We start from the raw sequence: 15,016 nt of genomic DNA on the forward strand, positions 1-15,016 counted from the left end.
CCATGTCAAGGCTTTTGTATGTGCTGTTTTCTCCATCTTGATTGCTCTTCCCTCCTTTACTCACTTGCTTCTCCCTTACTTCTTTCAGGTCTCTGCTCACCTTATCAGTGAGGCCTTCTTCTCCAAAGTCCCAATCTCCCTTATCCTGCTTCATTCTTTTTCATTGCACTTATCACCATCTGATATAGTCTATATTTACTTATTTCTTTGCATTTGCTTATTGTTTGTCTCCTTCAACTGGAATGTAAGCTCTATAAAGGCAAACAGTAGGTGCCCAATAAATATTTGCTGAATTAATCACTGAATAAACTCTAGTGTACTAAACAAAATATGCAAAATGCCTGATTATTTTAAATTGGTGAATTTGGATTTTAAACTGGTGAATTTGGTTCAGTAAGAGGATTAATACATACATTCAGGCTTTTAAATTACACAACCTGAATAAAAAAAGAGATAATCTTATTTTATACATCTACTGTTCAGGAACTTGTTCAGTATGAAAATTTAGCAAAACTTTCCCATTTAGAGCCTAGTTAAAGAGGATTATTTGATCTAACGTCAACTGGGTAAAACCACCTTAATTCAAATGATTCAGATTTTGAAAGCCTATAAATATTGAACCAGTTTTCTGTGCTATAAAAAGTTACTAATATGATACAGAAGAAGAAATATAAAGCATAGAAATTAAAAAACTGGAAGGATCCTTAGAGATTATCTATCTTTCATTTTACAAAAGAGGAGGGAAAGACATAAAATGACTAGCCCATATAGCTTGTGTGCTATGGTGAAATTGGTCTTTAAAAATATATACTCAACACTGTACTCTTGCCTAAAATGCCTTTACCCTTCCTATAAAATTATTCGAACCCTAAGACTCATTCAAAGATATGAGAACCTACACAAAGGCTTGTTGCAAACATAAAGGTCACAGAAGAGGGAGAATACGAAGCGCCAAGCACAGGGCCTGATAAAGACACTGTGCTCATTGGTGGCAACTGGCACAGCTTAAGTCCCATCCGTTCCTACCTGTTCCACTAAGAAAATGTACTAGCAGAGATAGGTACAACCATTGCCTGTGATCTTTCCCAGATTGCACATAAGGGGCATTTTCCTATCTATGTTCTCATTCATTTATCACTTAGCATGCACTACTTGAAGCTGTTATTTCTTTTTTAATGCAGAAATTCTCTCTCAAACTATAAATAACAATTAAGTTCAAACAGCAGCTTAAGAAAATACTAAACTTAGTTTATAATATTTGATATTTATATAATTACAGTAAGACAAGCACAGGCTGTGATATCCATGCTCTTTGGCTATTTTAAAGTATGCATTTCTTGATTGGACTCAAAGGCCTCAAAAGGTCTTAAATGGTATCTTTCAGAACATTTTAAAATAGGAATTTCAAATTTTGTGGTCTGATTATTTCCTTAGTAAAGATTTCTAAAAACAGAAATATTTTTCTATGTCCATACCATATGTATGTACATACAAAGGGGAGATATATCATGATTCTATAATAATATGTCAATAGCTTTTCAGATACAAATAACTACCATGTTTATCAGTTAGCTATTAGGATACAAATAGTAGATAATATTTATCTGAAGAAAAGTGCCAGTTATGGTATTTTCAATGAATGATTCAGTAATTTTTTAAAAAATTTATTTTATTTATTTATTTATTTTTGGCTGTGTTGGATCTTCGTTGCTGCATGTAGGCTTTCTCTAGTTGCGGCGAGCGGGGGCTACTCTTCATGGCAGTGTGCAGGTTTCTCATTGCGGTGGTTTCTCTTGTTGCGGAGCACGGGTTCTAGGCGCGCGGGCTTCAGTAGTTGTGGCTTGTGGGCTCTAGAGCGCAGGCTCAGTAGCTGTGGCGCACGGGCTTACTTGCTCGGTGGCATGTGGGATCTTCCCGGACCAGGGATCGAACCTGTGTCCCCTGCATTGGCAGGCGTATTCTTAACCGCTGCGCCACCAGGGAAGTTCCTAACTCAGTAATCTTAACAAGCTGAGGGCAGTGAGAATCACAGAATTCTAGAACTTAAACCTTGGCAAGCTTTTCAGTACTATCCAAATTTTTATATACAGGAAAAATGAAACCGAGAGTAGTTAAATAACTTATCCAAAGTTACAAAGTGATTTACTGGCAGAGCCTGGGCTCAACTGTAAGTTCGTATACTGAGAAATACAATACAAGCTTCTTTTATGGATGATTTTTAAAAGTTAGAAAGTGCTTCCTCAAAACGCAGCATGTCAATACCCATTAGGAGGGTTACTATCAAAAAAATAGAGAACAAGTGTTGGGGAGGACGTGGAGAAATTGGAACCCTCAAATTGGACATTGGGAATATAAGATTAAAAGCAGAATAACCATATGGTCCAGAAATTCCATTTCTGGGTATATACACAGAAAAACTGAAGCAGGGTCTCAAACGAATATTCGTACATCGATGTCTACAGAAGGATTATTCACAATTGCCAAAAGGTGGAAACAACCCAACTGTTCATTGACTTATGAACATATAAACAAAATATGGTAGTACATACAATGGAATATTAGCCTTAAAAAGCAATAAGATTTCTGACACATAACAACACGGATGAGCCTTAAGGACACTGTGCAAGTCAAATAAATCGATCACAAAAAGAAAAACACTGGATAATTCCACTTAAATGAGTTACCTAGGGAAGTCAAATACATTGAGACAGAATATAGAACAATGGTTGCAGGGTGAATGGGGAGTTACTGTTTAATGGGTGTGAAGTTTCAGTTTTGCAAGATAAAAAGAATTCTGGAAATGGATAGTGGTTATAGTTGTATCACAATATGAATGTACTTAATGACACTGAATTGTAGACTTAAAAATGGTTAAGATGGGGTCTTCCCTGGTGGCACAGTGGTTGAGAATCAGCCTGTCAATGCAGGGGACACGGGTTCGAGCCCTGGTCTGGCAAGATCCCACATGCCGTGGAGCTACTAAGCCCGTGCGCCCCAACTATTGAGCCTGTGCTCTAGAGCCTGTGAGCCAGAACTACTGAGCCCATGTGCCACAACTACTGAAGCCTGCGCACCTAGAGCCCATGCTCCACAACAAGAGAAGCCACCTTAATGAGAGGCCTGCACACCGCAACGAAGAGTAGCCCCTGCTCGCTGCAACTAAAAAGAAAGCCCACGCACAGCAACAAAGACCCAACGCAGCCAAAAATGAATAAATAAATAAATAAATTTATTTTTTAAAAAAAGTTTAAAAAATGGTTAAGATGGTAAATTTTAGGTTATGTGTAGTTTACCATAATTTTTTTTAAAAAAGGCAATATGTTAAAAATTACTTACATTTGATGCTGGCACTCATGCTTAGTGGAACTGAGCAGTCTACTGCAGCTGAAAGAGAAAAATCAGTTGTTTAATAATATTCTTAATTTTTATAAATGACAATAAATATCAAATGCGAAAATCACAAAAAGTTCCAGAACTTGCATTTCCTTGTTTTGATATTTATGCTACCTCTAGAGATGAAAAATATCCTTGATAAAAAATATACTGGTTGGGATTAACGGCTCATTAGATACTGCAGAAGGAAATATTAGTGAACTTGAAAACACAGAAATATAAATATTCAAAATGAAACAGAGTAAAGACTGGAAAACAAATGTGCAGAGCATCACTGACTTAACCTACCTGTATCACTCAACATACTTGTAACTGGAGTCCCAAAACAAGCTTGAGAAAATAAAAGAGCAAACTTGGAGCACCTACATTATCTGATTTCAAGACTTACTGTAATGCTATAGTGATGACGGCAGTGTGGTATTCTAATAGACAAACAGATCAACAGAACTGAAGAGTAAGTCGAGAAACAGACCCTTGCATATGGTCAATTGTCTTTTAAAAAGTGCCAAGGCAGTTCCATAAGGAAAGGACAATCTCTTCAACAGATAGTACTTCAATATTTAGATATCCATAGGCAAAAAAGTGATCCTTATATCATACCATATAAAAAAACTAACCCAAAATGGATTATAAATTTAAATGTAGGAGCTAAAACTTATACTTCTAGAAGAAAACACACAAGAAAATCTTAATGACCTAAGCTTAGGCAAAGATTTCCTAAACAGGATATGAAAAGCATAAACTATTAAAAATTTGAAAAGCTGGACTTGATTTCACATATAACAAAATATTTTTCTTTAGATTTTTTAATCATTTAAAATATAAACTTCAAAAAACATGAACCAAAATTTAAAAACTTTAGTTCTTCTAATGATAAAATTAAAAAAAAACTTAAAAGACACTGGTGAAAAACTGGCTGAATTCAAATAAGGTCTGTATTTAATAGTATTGTGTCAATATCAATTTCCTGGTTTTAATAACTGTATTATAGCTTTGTAAGATTTTGACATCAGGGAAAGCTGGGTGAAGGGTTTCTGTGACATTCTGTACTATTTTTGCAAGTTTTCTATAAGCCTAAAGTTATTTCATAATAAAAACTTAAGAAAACGAAAAGACAAGTCACAGACTGGGAGAAAATATTTGCAAAATATGTATCTGACATAGGACCCATATTCATATAAAGAGAACTCTCAAAACTTAATACTAAGAAGACAAACAATCCATTTTTAAAAAATGGGCAAAAGATTTAAATAGATATTTCACCAAAGAAGATACACCAATGGCAAATAAGCACAAGAAGAGTTGCTCAATGAAAAGGGAACCCCTGTGCACTGTTGGTGGGATTGTAAATTGGTACAATCACTATGGAAAACAGTATGAAGGTTCCTCAAAAAATTAAAAATAGATCTACTATATGATTCAGTGATTCCACTTCTGGGAATTTACCTGAAGGAAATAAAAACAGTAATTAAAAAGCTATATGCACTCCAATGTTCACCGCAGCATTATTTACAATAGCCAAGATATGGGAGCAAGCTAAGTGTCTATTGATAGATGAATGAATAAAGAAGATGTGGTGTACATATACGATGGAATATTACTCAGCCATAAAAAATGAAATCTTGTCTTTTGCTATAACATGAATGGATCTAGAGGGTATTATGAGAAGTGAAATAAGTCAGACAAAAAAGACAAATACTGTATGATCTCACTTATATGTGGAATCCGAAAAACAAAATGAACAAACAAAATGAAAAGACTCAGATACAAAGAGTAAATGAGTGGTTGCCAGAAAGGAGGGAGCTGGGAATGGGGGGCAAAATAGGTGAAGGGGATTAAGAGGTACAAGCCTCCCTTTATAAAATAAATAAGCCACGGATAAGTACTACATAGCATAAGGAATAGGGCCAATAATATTGCAATTAACTTTTTTTTTTCTTTTTAATTTTTTTTTATATTTATTTATGGCTGTGTTGGGTCTTCGTTTCTGTGCGAGGGCTTTCTCTAGTTGCGGCAGGTGGGGGCCACTCTTCATCGCGGTGCGCGGGCCTCTCATTATCGCGGCCTCTCTTGTTGCGGAGCACAGGCTCCAGACGCGCAGGCTCAGTAATTGTGGCTCACGGGCCTAGTTGCTCCGCGGCATGTGGGATCTTCCCAGACCAGGGCTCGAACCCGTGTCCCCTGCATTGGCAGGCAGATTCTCAACCACTGCGCCACCAGGGAAGCCCAGCAATTAACTTTTTATGAGGACAGGTGGTTAGTAGACTTGGTGATCATTTCATAATGTATGCAAATGTCAAATCACTATGTAGTATACCTGAAACATAATATTGTATGTCAACTATATTTCAATTTAAAAAAAAAGGAAAAAAAAAGTTGCTCAACATCATTAGACATTAGGGAAATAGAAACTAAAACCCTATGAGATACCATTACATATCCACTAGGACTGCCAATAGGAAGTGTTGGTGAGGATGTGGAAGTGACGGAAATGAAAAATGTCACTCTGGAAAACAGTCTGGCAGTTTCTTATAAAGTTAAACATACACTTACCATATTACACCACCATTCCACTCCTAGTAAATAAATTTATCCAAGTGAAATGGAAACATACATTCAAAGATTCTATGCGACTGTTTACAGCAGCTTTATTCCTAATTGCCAAAAGTGAGTCAATACAATCCAGATGTCCACCAACTGGTGAAGTGATAAACTAATTGTGGTATATTCATTAAATGGAATACTACTTAGCAATAACAAGGAAGAAATACTGAACATGGATTAGTTTCAAAAGTGTTAACTAACTGAAATAAGCCAGACCCAAAATGATACATATTGTATAATTCCATTTATATGAAATTCTAGAAGAGGCAAAACTATAGTGAGAGAAAGGAGATCAGTGGTTGCCAGGAACTGGAGGGAAGAGAGTGATTGCAAAGGATTAGGGAGAACCTTTTGGGACGATGAAAATGTTGTATACCAGGAGTCAGTGAATATTCTCTGTAAAGGAACAGAGAGCTAATTCTACAGGCGTTGCAGGGTGATACAGCCTCTGTCACAACTAGTCAACTCTGCCTTTTAGTGTAAAAGCCACCATAGACAATGTGTAAAAGAATGAATGTGACTGTGTTTATTTATGGATGACGGAATTTCAATTTTATGTAACGTTCACATGTTACAAAATATTATTCTTTTGATTTTTTTCAACCATTTAAAAATATAAATAGCACTCTTAGTTCAGGAGCTGAACAAAAACAGGTGGCAGGATGACTTGGCCTGCAAGCTGTAGTTAGCCCATCCTTCTTTTATAGCATGACTGTAGTGGTGATCATAAAAATGTATATATTTTTCAAAAATTTCAACTGTACACTTAAAATTAGTGCATTTTATTATATTTAAGTTACACCTCAATAAAGCTGACAAAAAGGAAAAAACTGTAGTTAACATCTTCTCTGTGTAGCTTCTTTCAAACAAATTTGAAAACAAAAGAGAAGATCATAAACTTTTGTTATATTAAAATCAGCATCTAATTGCAAAAATAAATTAGGAATAACAGGTAAAATGAAACAACACAGATATCACATTCAAATACAGTTAATAAAAATGGCATTCCGAATTTGCTAGGTATATAGAGTCTGTGGTTGGTATCTTACTACACCAAACACAAACCCATGGGTATATAATGTATTCATTTTTGCTACAGATTTACACTAATTAGAAGTGAAGCTGAGAAGGGTTTAAATTGGGTACAGAAAGTTAACATTTGCACGTTTTTACCTTTGGCTGAAAGGATTTTATTATAGTGAACAGCCATGTGATTCTTGACCAGTTGGAGGGTACTTAGTCTGAGAGAGGAGGAGTCAGTGCAAAAAGCTAAAAATTAAAACATATTTAATCATTATATTTAAAATTAATATAAAAGTCATCATGAGATAAACAAGTTACTGATTATTAAGCTCCTTTTTATAAAATGTTCTGAAGTTTAACCATGGAGATACTGACATTATATCTGTGATGCTGAATATGTCCTAGCTGTCACCTTGCACTGATAACTGATGAGCTATTCACTACTTTGGGTTCAAACCTCTCTAGGAATAAGTTTTACAAGCCTGAGAGTTTTGGGAAGAGATTGAGAAATATAATCTACCATTACATCTACAAAACTATTTCTTATCGACAGCTCTCAATCTCATAACTAAAAATGTTTAGCTGCTTGCCTGATGATAAAATAATGTTACCATTGTTAACACTTGAATACATGAAGTCTGGGAAATCAAACAAATCCCAAACTCCGAAACTCTAGGCAAAGATTCTATTCTGAGATGCAAACTTCTAATTTTATATCTGAAAACGAGACCTACAAATCGGTTTACTGCATTCTTTTTGAAGTATTAGGACTATCTTAAGACAAGTATAATTACAAAGAAATTGGATGACATTAAACTTCTTGACCTCATCTAAACTGTTAAAAGAAATCTTAGAATTAAGCATGTATATATGAGTATAAATGTATAAAATGTGAATGTAGGCATAACTTTTTTAAATATTAAAAAGTTTTTGAGAAGTAATACACGCATGTGGTTAAAAATTATAGCTAAAATGGCATGGAGACATTGAAAAATAAGTGAATTTCCTGCCCTGACCCCTAGTCTCCTCTCCCAGAAGTATACTCTTCTACTTTTTTAATGTATCCTTCCAAGGAAATTCTATGCATAATAAAAGTATATACAATAATGATAATCTTGACACTAATACTACAACTACTACTAAAAACATTTACTGAATAGGTACCATGCATATATTGCTGTAAGCTCTTTACCTGTAAAAACTCATTTAGTCATTATTATCACCATTTAATAGACGTGGAAACTGAGGCAGAGATGTGAGTAAGGTCTTCAAGGTCACAGAGCTGATAAAGGATGCAGTTTAGATGTGAACCAAGACAACCTCATACTTACAATCACTATTCCTATACCAGCTCTGCACATATATTCTTTAAAAAAAAGTTAGTATACGACATATTGTTCTTCATCCTGCATGTATCTTTTAAAACTAGTTCAAAATTTTTATTTAAAAATGGATTTTCAAAGTTTATGATTCTGGCTCTATGTGTATATATGCTTTATTACAAAGAAATAAATGAGGTAACGGAAAATGATTCTTCTTTCACATTTGGAGGATCAGCATAGAGGATTTTTCATGTAAATAAGGAAAGAAAGACTTTCAATTAGTATTTAGCCTAAAAACCCAGGCTTAAACATTTTAAGCTATAATTATAAAAATACTTTAAATGTACATTAAAATTTACTTTAAAGGCTTTAAAACGTGAAAACATCTAAAGAATACAGATTCCGTTTTCATAGGATCTAGAAGGCCAATTGGATAAACAGGCCCAGTTGGGTAAGTGTTTGCTCCTGATACAAAATGCATTTTTCAAGGGCTCTTTTCCTCTGCACAGCTTTTCCTTTTCAGTGCTGTGTCTTTAACAATCTGCTGATCACCATTTTAACAAGGAAGGCATGCCTCCAGCCAGGGTGGTCGGCCAGCAAAGGGAAGAGCTGGGCTGGACCTGCAGCAGGGAGCACAAGGTAGTGAGGTCCACATGCAGGGCACGATGGGCTCCTAAATTCTCTAATCTCAAGAATTCCTATAATATGTAATTGTAATTGATAATATGAAGTTCAAATATTGATTAAATGAAGTATTTTTTCATGTTATATAATTTACAGATAAAGGAAACACACTTGGTCAGTCTTTTAACAATCTTTTACCATTTTAAGTACCTCACTTACCATTACTTTTGGTGCTCAAGTGTCCTTTAAATAGGCAGGGTGGACCATATCTGGGGAGGACAGAGGTTGCTCTGACTTTTAACAAAAAAACATGAATTAGGATAAATGAAACACAACTTTCACAAAGATACTACTGAACACATAAAAAATAATAAATTTATCTTTACCAAAATTGTTTAAAATTTTATTCAATCATATTACTAACCAGCAATGATATATCACACAAAAATTCGGCGGCCATAGATAAAAGGCTTTCTCTTTTAAGAAAATAAGTAATATTCAAAACAGGTGTGCCTTGAGGCTTAAGTTTCACTGGATAAAATGATAAACACATTAATTATGTTATTTGATATATACTGACTTTATTCAGTAAATCACTGACCTACTGGTTTTTAAATGATTTTGAGATAGAACACAACTAGATTTTCAGTTGATACATATGATTAACTATTTCAGTTAATCATAGGCTGGTCTGTCCTTAAAAATAATTTTAAGTAATCCTCTCACAAAGTAATTTGGTAAATTATAAATTATACAGTATAATATTATTATATATAAGTATATAAAAATGTCAGAATCAGAACTTAATGATTAAAGATGTCTTAAGGTTCATCTAGTTCAACCCACTTACCCTCTTGCTTGGATTCTATCTAAACATCTTATATTCATAAATTTATTTATTTATTCATTTATTCATTCATTCATTCATTATTTATTTATTCATGGCTGTGTTGAGTCTTCGTTGCTGCCTGTGGGCTTTCTCTAGTTGTGGCGAGCAGGGGCTACTCTTTGTTGCGGTGCGTGGGCTTCTCACTGCGGTGGCTTCTCTTGTTGCGGAGCACGGACTCTAGGCACCCGGGCTTCAGTAGTTGTGGCACGTGGGCTCAGCAGTTGTGGCTCGTGGGCTCTAGAGCACAGGCTCAGTAGTTGTAGCCCACGGGGTTAGCTGCTCCGCAGCATGTGGGATCTTCCCCAACCATGGCTCAAACCCGTGTCCCCTGCACTGGCAGGTGGATTCTTAACCACTGAGCCACCAGGGAAGTCCCTAAACATCTTATATTTAAAAGCACCTCTAGTGATGGAAAACTCACTATGTCCCCTAAAGTCAGTGTCTCATGTTTCAGACCAGATAGGCTGTCAGAAAACTAGATATATACTTTATCACAAAATAACTTCTCTCCCGAAAAAGTGATTGTGTTTTGAGGGGTAACCTCCAAGATAGGAAGGCTGAGTTACAGAGTTTAATGGAATTTATCATGCAAAATATAGTGTATCCCAAGACATGTTTTTTTTTTTTAACAGCTTTATTGGAGTATAATTGCTTTACAATGGTGTGTTAGTTTCTGCTTTATAACAAAGTGAATCAGTTATACATATACATATGTTCCCGTATCTCTTCCCTCTTGCATCTCCCTCCCCAAGACATGTTTTAAGTGGGTAAAATGGCCAGTCTGCTATCAGGTGGGCTTTTATAAGCTATAAAGGTGTGGAGAAGACACAAAGTCTGGAAGAAATATGATGTTTGAAAATAGAAAAAGAGGTATCGAGATAGTAGAACTAAAATCCAGGATCAGAGAACAAAGCCTGCCAGAACAGACTAAAACAAAAAATCTGAGATCAGAATACCCAAGAAGCTCCTTCTACATCATAGGCCAGAGAGCAAGAAGGAAAAAAATTAACTTATTTAGGACAAGAGAAGTCAAGGTGATACCACTTGAGCTGGTAATGAAGACAGTCATGAAATTAGCATCGTTTTTGCCTGGAGAGAGAGACTAAACATAAAAAGAGCAAACTAATCAACAAACTCTCAAGCAAACCTGATTTCTCCAGAGGGAAAAAAGTGTTGACTTTTTGCCTGCCCAGAATCCAATGCCCCTTTATCTGGAAATAGGACCGCAACCTGCTTGGGGAACCACTCCCCCCCTCTCTTAGCCCAGCTGGTTCAAGTGGATCCCACTGCTCAGAGGTGGGCATATCACCCCAAACTGGCCAGTAATGTCGACTGAATCAGGAATGACTATGTGACCCAAGTCCAGCCAATGAAACATAATCATGGGGCTTTTACTGGAACTATTAGGAAATTCCTAGAACATAAATAAGCCTGGCACTACTGGTGGCCATCTTGCACAACACAATGGAAACCTGTCTGAAAACGAAGCCTACACAGAGGAAAGTGTAACCAAGACCAAATGAGATCCCTGGTAACATCGTCTGAGTATCGGGATCTAACCATGTTTGAAGCTCTACCCTCCCTAGCCTATTCTGTACATGAACTCAAAAAATCCTATTTTAGCTTAAGCCAGCTTGAGTTGGGCTTCTTCACTTGTAGTCAAATGCTAACTTACTGAATACTTCTAACTGTGCCTGGCACTGTTCTAAGCATTTTTTTTTTTAAAGCTTTTTTTTTTTTTTAATTTTATTTATTTTTGGCTATGTTGGGTCTTCGTTTCTGTGCGAGGGCTTTCTCCAGTTGCGGCGAGCGGGGGTCACTCTTCATCGCGGTGCGCGGGCCTCTCACTATCGCGGCCTCTCTTGTTGCGGAGCACAGGCTCCAGACGCGCAGGTTCAGTACTTGTGGCTCACGGGCCCAGCTGCTCCGCAGCATGTGGGATCTTCCTGGACCAGGGCTCGAACCCGTGTCCCCTGCATTGGCAGGCAGACTCTCAACCACTGCGCCACCAGGGAAGCCCCCTGAGCATTTTGTAGAAACAAATTCACTTAATCCTTACAACAATCCTATGAGAGGTACTATCATTATCCCTACTTTATAGATGAAGCACAAGGAGGTAAAGCATGTAATTTCCCCAAGATTACACAACTACTGTGTGACAGATTTCGGGTCTGAACCTAGGCAGTCTGGCTTCTGAGTCAACCATTACACTATCTTGATAAATATAAATTGCTTAGGACTCAAACCATGCTCCAAGCTACTATATCATATGAAACAGGCTAAGAAGTATGTAGTTTACTTCCTGTATGCAGTTTATTCCCTCCAAATTCCTTTCTAATGTATGTGTGTTTCCCTTCAGTTCACAGAAAAAGAAAAAGCAGGTATATCTAGAGAAGTTAGAGAGCACAATGTCAGAGAGAATAAATGACAAAAGATAAATAAATTATAATGTTAGATGTCTTACTATCTTGTGCTCTTGAAAGCATCAAAGGTAACCTCTTAATGAAATCAAAGAAATTTAGAAAGTGCAATACTTTCAGTTAAAATTAAGTATTTTAGCTCTGGCTAAAATTACTTATGGTTTCCTATTAATAATTATGGTATAGGAGAACTGACTACCCTAGATCTCTTGAATATTACATTTTGCTTAAAAACTCAAAATAAAAAACGATGTTTGATACTATATATTATATAATGTCCTAAAAATGAAGCTAATTAAATTGGGTAAGTTATAAAAATAGAAACCTTTTTACATTTTGACATGAGCCTGACTTTAAAAATAATTTAATTAATAAATACTGACACTTACTAAGTCTTACTAAGTCTATTATATTCTAAATTTTACATATATCCTTTCCCATGCTCCCACTTCTACCATGGGATAGTTAAGTAAAACAATGGCTCTAGGGTTTCACACTCATCACACCTGGATTCAAAGCCTGTTGTGCCACTTACTGTGACCTTGGCAAGTTACTTATGATCTTTTAGTTTCTTCACTGTGAAATGAGAATACCTATGTACAAGATGTTCTGTGGATTAAAAACCGTTAACTTGGGAATAGTTTCTGGTACACAGCATGAGTAATGATAGCCTATGTGGTAAAACTTCTGAAAACCATTAACAGCACTTTCGTTTGCTTTTTCTGGAACTCAGGTGGCAAGGTGTCAGAGTATACAGTTTGGTGATCAATAAATAGTTATCTCCTACATTTAGAACAGCAGTTATTTTGATCAATGATTACATAATAGAGGCGCACTTGTATTCAAAGCAAGACTTGTTGCAAGGAACCATCTAGCAGCTTGGTTTAAAGGTACAGTTTAAATAGATAAGAACACTGAATTGGGAGAAGAGGTCTGAAGATTGCCTTATCTGCTTCGCTCAGAAAGTGTGAAGATGCAGATTATTTGGACTGGGCTGACTCCTAGAGATTTAAAGTTATATGGCTCCAATTGTTCCACAGTGATGTCCATTTTAACCCAGAGTATTCAGTCAAGGGCAGGTATACATAGTGACTATGGATTAGTCCTTTGCTCCTAAAACTGTAGCCAGCAACACTGCATCATTTGGAAGCTTATTAGAAATGCAAAATCTCACCCCCCCATCAGACTTACTGAATCATAACCAGCATTTTAACAAGATTCCTAGGTGATTCCTATTTGCACAAAAGTTAGAGAATCCCTGGGTTACTCAATGGTGTTTTTTTTGCGGGGGGCCGGGGACAGGGTTACCGTATGAAGGATTTTGTATTTACTGAGTACTTACAATGTGCCAGGAGTTTTGTATGTATTACCTGCCTTTAATCCTCAAGATTAAATGGGTGTTTTTACCCATTTAATGTAAAAAAAAATCTATGGGTGTTTTTACCACCACCCATGGTTCGAGATGAGGAAACTGAGGCTCAACCCTCGGAAGTGCAGAGGGGCTTAATTTTGGGCCCAGGAAGGTCTGACTCCAAAGACCACATTTGGTTCCTCTGCCTCCGACACCGAATTCAGGGGACAGGGTCTCCTGGAGTCAGGGCAACAAATTCTGAGCAAGAAGTGGACCTGTGAACCCCGCAAGCAGGGCTTCATCCCGGGCGAGAGGCCTGGGCAGCTCGGGGCAACACTCGGGTCAACACCGGCGACTAAGCAGGGGTCGGGGAGTGCCCAGCGCGCGGCCTCGACCCGCGCGGCCCCTTACCCGGACTCCAGACCCGAGGGTCGGAGAGCGGGCCGACGCGAGATGGCGGTCGCCCGCGACAGCTGCCCTTTACCTCTCCGGCTGCCATCCATGCTTAGATCCTCTTGCAGCCGCCGTGGGGACACTCTGGGTCCCCTTTGGTCTTTCCCGGGGCCGGGCCAACCCCCGCAGCAGACGTTTGGCGATAAAGTGCCCGAAAGCGGCGGCAGGGGCTGGAGACTGACGCAAAGCGGGCTGCTAAGTACGGGTTCCAAGGCGCCGGGATTGTGACGTCACGGCGCAGGGACGTGCGCTCCCGCGGCCCCGCAGCCCCGCCCCCGGGGGTACCCGGAGAGGGCGGGCGCGCCGCAGAGGATGCGAGGGAGGACGGGCTGGGCGGGGAAAGAGCCCCAAGCGCCAGTCTGTTGCTCTGGATCTCTGCCAGTAGTCCACAGAGCGGCCGCCTGTCAGGAGTCGAGCCACCAGCACCTGGCAGGCCTCATCCCTGCGGGAAGAGCGGGAAGAGATGGTAGTCTCATCTGGCATCCATGTCCGTTGGGTCCCGGAAGGAAGTCCAACTCAATTGTTGGTTGAGGTCAGGGTAACATTTAACCAGTTCCAAATAATTAAATTTCCAAGCAGTACGTGAACATTTGGATTAGTGAAAATCCTGGGGATGAAAAACATCTACGTATTTATATCTTAATTCTTAACCCCAACAATCAGTTCGCATTTCCTTTCTGCTTACTGAGCTTCCTCCCTCCTCTTCCACCACCCCCCTCCGCCTCTTTTTTATCTTAAGGCACCAATGTGTTTTCCTTTATGATGGAAGAGAGTTGCAACATGAACAAGGCGTTGATTTATCCGTGACTTTGAACAATTTGTTTAATTTTGAAGCAGTTACTTTTAAATCCTTGGAAAGAAGAACAGAATGGGGCGGGGAGCATGGTAATGTGTCGCTTCTCAGCAGCAGCTCTATTGACATTTTGGGCTGGATTCA

At 38.0% G+C, this 15,016-nt stretch overlaps 1 protein-coding gene across 3 annotated transcripts in view; it reads right to left on the reverse strand.

Annotated features, from left to right (window-relative positions):
• The window catches only part of SPATA7 (spermatogenesis associated 7), a 35,028-nt gene extending 20,723 nt beyond the window's left edge, over nt 1-14,305 (reverse strand). For 2 of the 3 annotated variants that reach the window (XM_082451334.1, XM_082451333.1), the window contains exons 1-4: nt 14,111-14,305; nt 9,186-9,260; nt 7,171-7,266; nt 3,337-3,384 (exon numbers count right to left, since the gene is read on the reverse strand). In XM_082451334.1, the coding sequence (XP_082307460.1) occupies nt 3,337-3,384; nt 7,171-7,266; nt 9,186-9,260; nt 14,111-14,129 (238 nt within the window). In that variant the 5' untranslated portion in view covers nt 14,130-14,305. The remainder of the gene's footprint in view (nt 1-3,336; nt 3,385-7,170; nt 7,267-9,185; nt 9,261-14,110) is intronic. The other variant, XM_082451335.1, reaches the window with a different exon arrangement.
• Between the last annotated feature and the right edge of the window lie 711 nt (nt 14,306-15,016).

Source organism: Balaenoptera physalus (genome assembly GCF_965194825.1).
Source record: "Balaenoptera physalus genome assembly, chromosome: 2".
In the NCBI taxonomy this organism is placed as follows: domain Eukaryota; kingdom Metazoa; phylum Chordata; class Mammalia; order Artiodactyla; family Balaenopteridae; genus Balaenoptera; species Balaenoptera physalus.